General features: G+C 42.8%; 1 protein-coding gene and 1 long non-coding RNA gene across 2 annotated transcripts in view; one reads left to right on the plus strand and one right to left on the minus strand.

Annotated features, from left to right (window-relative positions):
• Positions 1–10,452, minus strand: part of MPC2 (mitochondrial pyruvate carrier 2) — a 30,029-nt gene extending 19,577 nt beyond the window's left edge. Inside the window, exon 1 of the mRNA XM_006147040.3 lies at positions 10,153–10,452. Coding sequence (XP_006147102.1) covers positions 10,153–10,261 — 109 coding nt within the window. The 5' untranslated portion in view covers positions 10,262–10,452. The remainder of the gene's footprint in view (positions 1–10,152) is intronic.
• Positions 10,453–10,624: 172 nt separating this feature from the next.
• Positions 10,625–10,881, plus strand: part of LOC102470681 (uncharacterized) — a 27,546-nt gene continuing 27,289 nt past the window's right edge. The window contains exon 1 of the long non-coding RNA XR_334332.3: positions 10,625–10,820. This is a non-coding gene — a long non-coding RNA (uncharacterized LOC102470681). The remainder of the gene's footprint in view (positions 10,821–10,881) is intronic.

Below are 10,881 nucleotides of genomic sequence, written 5' to 3' on the forward strand. Positions count from 1 at the left end.
CAGAGAGACAGAAAGCGAGAAATTACCTCTCAAAGGAGATGGCCATATCGCAATCCCTTCTTCTCCATTCTCTTCTTGGGATCTTGGGCACGCACACACACACACCCGGCATGAGTTTAAGCCACCAGGTCCAGGATTCGAACCATGGTTGACTACATGGGAGTCCAGCGACATAACCATTATGCCATCTGCTGGTCCCAGTATTAACTTTAAAGTGGCCATGGTGGTGAATACCTGTGATCCCAGCTAGTTGGGAGGTTGAGTCAGGAGGATCACAAGTTTGAGAGGCCAGCCTGGGCAACCCAGTGAGACTTCCTGTGGGGGTCTCTCTCTCTCTCTCTATATATATATATACTATATAGTATATATATTCTCTCTGTGACATACAATATATATAGTATAGCAAATAATATACTTATTATTAAAGAAAATGTTACATATTATTAAGCAAATTTTTAGCCAGGTCAGTATTTCTGAGCGAGGTGTGACTCTGCTCCTCCCAAGCCCATGAGGTATGTGACCATGGCCGTGGGCATTTTCAGTTGTCACGACTGTGGTGGTACTGCTGCTGCCATCTACCTAGTGGGGAGAAGCCTGGGATGCTGAGATACATCCCACAGTGCACAGGACGGAGCCCACAGCGAGAATCACCAGTTTTAAAAAATGTCGATAGTACAAGGTTAAGAAACCTTGGCCTTGCTAGGCTGAGGTGCCAGACAAAGGGTCAGCTAGTAATAGCTTTACGCTACACTTCAGTTCAAGCTGTGCTAATATTCTGCTTTGTAGTGCCCTGACTCAGCTCTCAAAGACTTCCCTTAGGTTTCACATTCTCAAGGAAACGGTTCGCATCTGTAGGCTAGCCTGAGTGCTCCTTTCTGAACTACCAAAGGAGCCTAGGTAATCCTCTAGTTTTCTGCATTAAATAAAATGATTATTTATGTATTCATCACTTTAACAGACGATATGTTCCTTGCAGACAAATCTTTGACAACTCATATCTGTCCACATAACTGAATTGGATGAACTATGTCTAAGATAGATGGTGATCAAAGATATCCAGACTCCAGGTTGACCCGGACTGTCCTTGAGACTGCTTCATGCTCAAGGCTCGCGTCTGCTGCTTCCACATCTCCAGGGACGTCGGGTTCCCTTGACATGAGGGCTGCATTACTTTCTCTCCTGTTCACTCTACTGTGCAACAGTGGCACAGCACGGCACGGCACAGCACTCCTCCCAGCAGCCCGATGCCATAAGGCATGGGTCATTTAAGGCTGTCTTTCAGTTTCTCTGGTTATGAAATTTGGTGTGAGCTTCCAGGATTCCTACCGCCATGACTGGTTCATTGTTCTGTCATTCAGAGTCTTCTGGATCACACTCAGCCCACTTCTCATGCCTGCATGATGACTGGCCAAGTCAGGGCATCGCCTTAGTCCCCAGCCGAATGGGTGCTCATGACGACTGGCCAAGTCAGTGCATTGCCTTAGTCCCCGGCTGAATGGGTGCTCATCTTTACTGAGAATTCGTCCTGTTTCAAAACTGGTGGTACTTCTTGTGCCACCCCAAAAGTGCTTCCTGAGTAATGCCTCTACATTCTGGTTTCCTTACAAGCTGAAAGGTCAGTCCTTTGGGGTTAATGAACAGTCAAGCTCTTCAGTGGGTTTGCCTGGTAACTAATTTGTCCCAAGCTAGGTAGTGTTTTCAAATATTAACCGTTCCCCCAACCAAACCAAACAAGAACCCCCCCAAAGAACTTCAAACATGAAATCATGGCTGCTAGAACCTGGACTGACAGGTATTTTAGTTAATGAATAATTTTTAGCTATGAAAACAAAGCCTAAGTTAGTTCAACAACTGTTAAGTCCTAAACACAGAAACACCCGCAGCAAACACAGGAGACATCCTGGACAGCCAACTCTCCTGACCTCCCTGAGAAGGCCAACAAGGGACACACCACCATAACTGCAAACACCAAACTGCTTCCTTAACACTGAGAAAAAGAAAAACCAGCCAGTAATACCCGTGACAACACAATGGTTAGCAACAATTTCAAAGAGAACTCAGTTTACCCTTTCATTTACCTTAGCAAAACTATTTTTTCCTAAAAAGTAAATAATGAGTCAGATAACTTAAGAGGTATATGAATTCAGATAGAGGCTGTCTTGTCTTCTAGGAAACAGCAAGCAATGAACAGTGGATATGGGAGAGAGGAAACGTTCCAACTTTCTTCAACCTTTCTAAATATCAAGGTTTTTGTTTTGTTTTCAGTGCCAGAGGGTGTTTCCAACTTTCTTCAACCTTTCTAAACATAAAGGTTTTTGTTTTGTTTTCAATGCCAGAGGGTGGTTCCAACTTTCTTCAACCTTTCTAAACATAAAGGTTTTTGTTTTGTTTTCAATGCCAGAGGGTGGTTCCAACTTTCTTCAACCTTTCTAAACATAAAGGTTTTTGTTTTGTTTTCAATGCCAGAGGGTGTTTGGATGCATGTGTGTACAAGTGAGAGAGAAACAGAGAACTCCTGATGGGGTCCTTCTTCCTCCAGTTCTCCATCTCTTCAGGATTTGGGGCATGCACATGCACACACACCCAACATCTTTTTTTTTTTTTCTCTTTTTTTTATTATTCATAAACAATAATTTAATTTTACTTTATTTATTTAAATTCAAGTTTATTGAAGTATAATTTACATATACTAAAATTTAGCATTTTGGGTGTACTGTTCAACAAATTTTTATAGGCCATGTAGCCACAACTGAGATACAGAACATTTTCATCATCCCCAAAAGTTCTTCCATGGCTTTTTGTCATTCATCTTCTTTCTCCATCTCCAGTCAATGGAAATCACTGATCTGATTTCTATTCCTACTGTTTTACCTCAGTTCTTAGAAGTAATATGAGAATCAAGTAAAAAAATTAAAATATTACAGAAACATATAGGAGAAGTTGAAGCTTTTTCTTTCTTTTTTTTTTCTTTTGGTCTTTTGTTTATTTTACTGCGTAAATGTTTCATACCTTTTTGACTTAATGGAACTTATTAAAGTATTCTCCGTGAACTATTATTTATGCTGCCAATTTTTTTTTTTTGGGGGGGACCCAACATGTTTTTCAAGCCACTTGGGTCACGACTCCAACCCTAGTCAGCCATGTGGTACCTGATTCTGCAAAGCACTTCATTACTGCATACGGGGCTGGCCCTAAACATAAAATTTTGACAAAGCAAGCCACTTAAAAATAGATGTCACTTAAAGGGTGACAGCACAATGTCACATGTATCATTCTAGAACTGAAAAAAATACAGGCTTATGCTCTACACAATGCCATGGCTACTCTCATAGTAGAGCACAAAAGAAATGAGGTAATTATGACTCCTGGAGTGATTGTAATACCTTAATATCAAGACCAGCAGGAGTATAAACTAGAGAGTACCTGGCTAATTATTTTGCTAAATGAAACAACTTGATTAGGTAGAAAATTAAAACTGCTGAAAATACACGGAATAAAAATACCTCATAAGAAATTTAATTTGGAGCCCAAAATGAAATGAAGTAATTATGTGTCCATCGGATATAAATGTGTGTATATATAATATATAGATATTATGTTGCTGGAGAGTGCATGAACATGCCAGTAAAGGAGAGAGTAAGTGAGAGCGCTCTCCGTGGGGGCTGGTCACGCAGCAATCCCTTATCACCCATTTCTCCCTACTTTTGGGCTTGTAGACATGCATGCACGGGTGACTGGCTTGTTTTTCAAGCAGCCTGGGTCTGGGACTCAAACAGTGCAGTCGGTCATGTGGGTTCCAGCTCACCTTAACCACCATGCCACTGGCTGACCCTATATATTCTTTTAAATAAGAATTAACTAATAATAATAACAACAACACATTTCCATCTTATATCTTAGCCGTCTACTCTTGAAATACTGACATTTTAGAACTATCAAACAAATATTCAAAAAGATGTTTGTGTTTTAAAGCTTTAAACTATTTTAAAGAATGAAAAATATGAAGAGTAATATAATAGTTATTTTCTGTCTTATTGTCTTATTTTAAAAATAAAATTTATGTTTTTTAAAGTTTAAACTTTTCATAGAAGAATTTTTTGGGGGGAGAGATTTTTGCTATAGGGTGTGTGTGCTTGCCAGAAAGACAGAGAGAAAGAGAGAGACAGAAAGCAAGAAATTACCCCCCAGGGAGGACAGCTACACCGCAATCCCTTCTCCTCCATTCTCCTCTTGGGATCTTGGGCACGCACGCACACGCACCCGGCATGAGTTTAGGCCACCAAGGCCAGGACTCAAATTGCAGTCAACTACATGGGAGTCCAGTGACACAGCCATTACACTAACTGCTGGTCCCATTTGTAGAAGAATTTGAGAAGGCCAGTTCCATAGTACAGAAGTCAAGCCCCTTGCAGGGATAACCAGGCCCCATTCGGGGCACTCTCATGGGTGTTCTCTCTGGTGAAGGCAAGCACCCTCTGGGAATTAAAAAAGATGAAAAGAAGAATTTAAGAAATTCTGCAAGTGACTATTATAACCAAATAGTAACAGACATATAATTTCACACAAGTGAACAAACTGAGATTGCTCTGATGAATTCTGATAAACCTGCAGATAAAATGACATAAATTTACTGAGTAATTTTCTTATCTGGGCAGAATTACTGTCACTGAAATGTAACATGAATTCTGTCTGGAAAGTAGGTCATTTATTGTATGTATAATTCTCTCCTCAGTAAAGGCTTCCTTCTTGGAACAGAATAGGTCATTTCCCCACACATGCACACTTACACACTTTCAAATACTGAACTGAGGTATCCACAATGTCCCAACGTGAAAAATAAACACTATCTTTCTACTTCACATTCCTTTCACACCACTCTGCTAAGGTCTGTTACTTTTTAATACTCTCCTTGGCTCCTTACATTATGTAAGACCAAACGCTCACCATCATGTGACAAACTACATACAAACCCTTAGACTCTCTGCTAGTCTTTGACCCGGGTATTGACCACCACAAATCATTCGTTTTTATTTATACTAAGCTAGTTTGGCTTAACAGTAAGGACGTGACTGGGCTACTGTTTTAGAACCATACAATGTTTTCTATCTTCCACACCTTGGAAACAGCTCTCACCAAAACAGTACCCAAGATATCATGGGTATTTAACGTTTTAAAAAATGGCAATAAAAAGCAGGCTTTGGTTTGAAATGTCAAAGTAAAAATAGGTGAAGAGACTTGCTAAAGTGGCTAAGATGCATTTTAGGATTGATAACAATTTAAACTTACACTTTTTCCCCCTCTTCCTTTCTTTCTCTCTCTGCCCGCTCCTTCCTCTTCTTTTCTCTCTCTCTTTTTTCATTCCTTCCTCCCTTCTTTTCTTCCTTTTTTTTTTATTTTTATTTTTATTTTTTTTTTACCACCAGAGTGCAAGTACACTGGCCAAAGAGACAGGGAGAAGGACAGGGAGAACACGCTTCCCATGGACCATGGTCACACTGGAATCCTTTCTCTTCTGTGTCTCCCCCCTTTCAGGATTTTGCTCGTGCACGCACATGTGCCTGGTGTGTCTTTCAAGCTGCTGAGCCTAAGACTCAAACCATGTGGGATCTAGCTCCCTTAACCATCAGGTCACGGGCTGGTCTGAAAATGTAATTTTCTTGATAGATGATTATTCAAAGATAGTCTATTTTCATTGATACCTTCGCTTAATTCAACATTCCAACTTCTCATCCATTTTGGCTCTCCTTCTTAATTTTAAGGTAATAGAGAAAACTGCTTTAGAAATAATATATTCTCTGGAGGCTGGCAGGTGGTGTGGTGGTTAAAGGCGCTGGATTCACACATGGCTGACTGCTGTTCGAGTTCTGGACCTAGTGGCTTGTTTTCTCAACCTCCCTCCCCACCCCGTGTCTCTCTCTAGTTGAATTAAACTAGTTATTATTAACCAATAATAACAAATGGAATTAAAATAATATATTCTCTCTCTCTCTCTCTCTGGTGAGCACACATGCCCTATAGCAAAACCTAAAAATAACTAAATAAAAATAATATATATATTTATATATCTAGTGTAAATAAACATTAGATATACGTTTCAGAAAAAAATATATATATGCCTTAGGCTGGTATGAAAAGTCTTCACTGACAATTTCTTCACCAAGAGAACAAGTCATTCTAATAAAGATGTTAAAGAACTGTGTTAATGCGAACTATGTGCACGTGTATGCTGATCATTTATAATTACCCACAGGGGCTTTACTTGCATATCATAAAATAATATATTTGGGGGCCAGCAGGTGGTGTAGTGAAGGTGTTGGACTCCAACATGGCTGACTGTGTTTCAAGTCCAGTGGGTGGGGTACTCATCCTTCCTGGAAGGTGATTTCTCACTTTTTCTGTCTCTTGTCTCTCCAGCAAGTGCACGTTCCCTATAGCAAAAATCGCTCTAAATAAGTAAATAAATAAAGCTATGTATTTTGAACTAAGTTGCATTAAGGTATCTAGCATTATGTCAATTTCTTAGCATTTAATTTTGAATTTTTAGAGAAAAAGATATTCTCTTCCGAACACTACTACCATCGACTCATTCAGTACGTCTTTATTTGAAAACAAATCCTCGAGGTCTTTAGAATTAAAACCTCAACGACTCTCTTACCTAGGAAAAATGCAAATATTGTTAACAGTAAGACATAACTTCTCCTATGAGTCTTCAGAGGCGATCTCGGCAGCATGCCAACCACTGCAAGAAGCTTCACAGAGCCAGTTTTTCCAGGCTCTTCCACTTAAGCCAAAGAGTACTTGGCTAACGACACAGCTACGGCGAGCCACAGTGAGACTGTTCGGGTGGGTGCCTGTTTTCTGAGCTGACTTAACCAAGGGTAGTTTCTAGACTTTGTAGTTACCATGTATATCCCCTGTCATGAAAACAAAATTTGAGCACATATGCCCTATATACTAAATATTTATATGCAATTATAGTACTAATATATTTTTATATTATAAAATACATGCACGATAGGGGCCAGCAGGTGGTGTGGAGGTTAGCATGCTGGATCCCACATGGCCAGCTGTGTGGTTTGAGTCCTGGACCTGGCCAGTTGAAAGTCATGCTAGGTGCAAGTGCGCACACACTCAGAATTTGGAGAGGAGAATGGAGAAGGAATTGCAGCATGGCTGTCCTCCTGGGGGGTGATTTATCTCTCTCTCTCTCTCTAGTGAGCACATGCACCCTATAGCAAAAATAAATAATAGAAAATATTAATAGAAGTTTTATGATTATCTTCCTATATTCTAATATTTCATTTTGTGTCCCCCTTGGGATGAGTTACCCCATTTGAGAGCTCACAAATAATGCCACTCCTATGCTAATTATATTTTTCCCTCCAACTAAGCTGTAAGTAAACACCGGGTAACATGACTTCAAGGTTATTTCTCTGACCATCACCTCGAGTGCAGCTATGCAGCTGGTTAGTATGGAGTCACATACTTTAATAGTCAGGTGGGTGGGGAGTGTGGATAACATTCCCTTTGTGAGAGGAGGAAACTGACCAGGACAAATGCTTGGCTAGAGCTCTCCTTCCTCTGCAGAGGCAGATCATGACAGGCCATGAACTATACACAGGGAAATGGATCGTGAAAGCCTCGAACTTCTGTGCCACAGGTCAGAGATGTAATACTCTATAATGCACGGAGATTTCAAAAGTCTGTGGAAAACTGAATTAGAGGATGAGTTTATTTTGGTGCAAAAAATCCTTTAAAACCCATGAACTTGGACACATTTTCCACAAATGTTTTGAAGACTTCCCTGTATATATGTGTATACATATGTAGATATATACATATTCTTTTTATCTGCCTAAACATACTTGTCAATGTTAAAATTAAATATAAAAAATTTAGAATCAGCAATGTATGATTTCCAACTGTTAATAGTCTAGCCCTATATATGATTTATAATCCACCTTGGGGCCAGCCAATGGTGTAGTGGTTAAAGAGGCCGAACCCCGCATGATCTACTATGTGACTTGAGTTCTGGACTCACTGGCTTGAAAAACATGCTTGGGGTGTGTGTGTGTGTGTGTGTGTGTGTGTGTGTGTGTGTGAGAGAGAGAGAGAGAGAGAGAGAGTGTCTAAAATCCTAAAGAGAAGGAGAAATAGGGGCAAAAGGGTTGCCCCCCATGGAGGGAGGCTTTTTCACTTTCCTTCTGTCTCAGGGAGAGCTCCCACCTTGCAAAATCAACCAGCCAAAAAGGCCCTTCAGAAACTGATTCAATAACACAAAACAGAATAAAAAATTCTTGAATATTCATTCTTGATAACTCTTAGAACAACAGTCAGTATCTCTTCAGATTTTATTCAGTACTAATAAGTCGGCAGTCAAATTTTGCATCCTCCATTGGCATGCCTAAAACTTTTCAAGCATGAAAATAGTGCTAATATCCTTGCTTTTGCATATGGTTCAAAAATTTGGACAGCAGACAATACTTGATGTGAATCAAACTGAAAACACTGTGCTCCATGTTTTATACACATTATAGTGTTTAACTGTCACAACGATTCTTAAATGGCGATAATTATTATCCCCATTTTATAGATTAGAAAAGTAAAGTTTGGGGAATTTAGGGTTATGAGCACACAGCCAAGATTCAAATGGAGGTCTATCTGGCTTCAAAGCCTATGCTCCTTCCACTGAAAAAAAGTGGTTTAAAAAAGCTGAATTAATCCAAGGATACTCAGAAGAAATGCACAATCTACAAATGAAAGCTGACTCCTCTTCATTCTGAACACGGCATGAAGAAGCATAAAGCAATAGGGCCAACAGGTGGTGTGGAGGTTAAGGTGGCTGGACCTCACATGGCCTGCTGTGGATTAGAGTCCGGACCTGTGGCTTGACAATCATTAAGGGAGCAGCACGCATGCATGCCCCAAATCCCAAGAGGAGACTGGACTGCTGTGTGGTCATCCCCCACGGAGGGGGGTTTCTTTGCCTTCTCTCTCTGGCAAGTGCATGTGCCTTATAGCATAATAAGCAATAATGACATGTGACAAAGGCAAGGCCTTGGAAAACACCAACATAAGGCTATCCTCCAATTCTGTATTATTACATTTCCCCCTGCTTTTATCTATAGACCAAAAACAAAATGTAAGAGAGTCAGGGCTGCTTGCGTAATGCCCAGATCATTACAGAAGCACTGCCTAACTCTCCTCCAGAGCGTCTTTGTCACAAACAAAGCACAATTCTAAAAAACGTAGCGAAAGAACTAAACTTAACCACCTAATGAATCTCTTCAATAACAATCTCAACATTAGCTTTCTAACGTGCTCAGTATAACAGTAATAATATTAAATGTCAAACTCAAGTATAATCCCGAGGTCCACCTCATCTCATTATCAAACTGGAATCAGACTTGGTAGCCAGCTCCGGCTCCCCACAGCAGCTTCACAGGCAGATAAGCGCAACCTTCCCAATGATACCAACTGCAGAATGCGGATTTAACGACATAGGGGAAAATCCACTTTTAAGTGGCACTTAGATCTTTCAATTTACAACACATTTCTTTATTCACTGTCTCAGACTTGAAAGAGAACTCAGAACGTATCTAATTTTAGTACCAACCACATACATATCATTACTTTCCATGGTAGACAAGGGGAAACAAAATCCCAAGTCTTTAATGAAGAGTTGGAGGGACCGAATCTTCCCGTTTCTTCCAGAATTGTTTTTTTCAACCATAAGAGCACCGTTTCCAGGCAGACTACAGAGCGTAACATTTACTGAGCAACGAACCCACCCGGCATACCCGTTATCTAACTGTCGCATCAAGCGCACGCTGCGGAAACTGAGATCTTGCCAAGGTCATAGCTACAGCAAGGGCAGTCCAGAATCCCATCAAGGTCGGGCTCGCTCGGAACCTCGCCGTAAGGGCAGAACGACAGAAGCATCACTCGGGGAGGCCTGGCCTGCAGTGCTGGAGGGTGACTCTGCCCGCGCGGCGACACGCCAGTCAGTGGAAGGCGAGCAGGAGGGGACAGTGCAGGCCTCGTACTGGCCGCGGAAACTGAGGTGGTCAGTCCTCGGACCGGGGCCGGCTGGGGGGTCCGAGGCTGCGGCTGAACGCGGGGCGGCGCGGAGCGTGGCTGCCCCGGCCTTACCTGCTGGATGGTTGTACAGCGGCCTCAGCTTCTCGGGCAGCATCAGCTCCACTCTGTCCATGAGGCGGTGGTAGGTGGCCCGCAGGCCGCGGGCGCCGGCGGCGGACATCTCGGCCTGGTAGACAACGAGAGGCAACACCTCAGCCTCCACCCGCGGCAGCCTACCAGGGGCTTTGCCTGCCCGCAGCCAGCCACCCGGCCTGCTCCCAGCCTCCCGGAGGGGCCGGGCTCCGTGTGTCCCGCCCCGGTCCGCCCGGCCCTGCCCTCCACTGGGGACGAGGGCCGTGGGAGCAGCAGGTGCCGGGGCGGCGTCACTGAGCCCGCCCAGCGCCCGCCCGACAGCGCGCCTGCGCAACGCGAATTGCCGTGATTGGTCCCAGCTGCTCTGTGGGCGGGCCCAGTGGGAGCTTTCCATTTCCTTTTCCGGCCCACGAGAACAGGCTGGCAGAGAAAAAGGGAAGCCGAGTCGCCCCCAGTGCTCCTTTGCTTTGATGAAGCAAGGTCTTTCGTGCCCCAAGTAAAGATGGCGCTACACGACTATCTCACTTCTTTCGGCTCGAGACTCGTGCGCAAGGGACCACAGACTTCGGTTTCTCCTCCCTCTGACCCTTTTTCCTTCCTAGAAAACGGAGGGTTTGGCCTAAGTGGCTAGAATTCAACGGTCTAGGGTGAGGGCCGCGATGACTTGCACCCGCGTCAGCGCCCTCTCCACCCCCACGCACTCCGCCG

This window comes from Tupaia chinensis, unplaced genomic scaffold (genome assembly GCF_000334495.1).
Source record: "Tupaia chinensis unplaced genomic scaffold, TupChi_1.0 Scaffold000198_1, whole genome shotgun sequence".
Taxonomy (NCBI): Eukaryota; Metazoa; Chordata; class Mammalia; order Scandentia; family Tupaiidae; genus Tupaia; species Tupaia belangeri.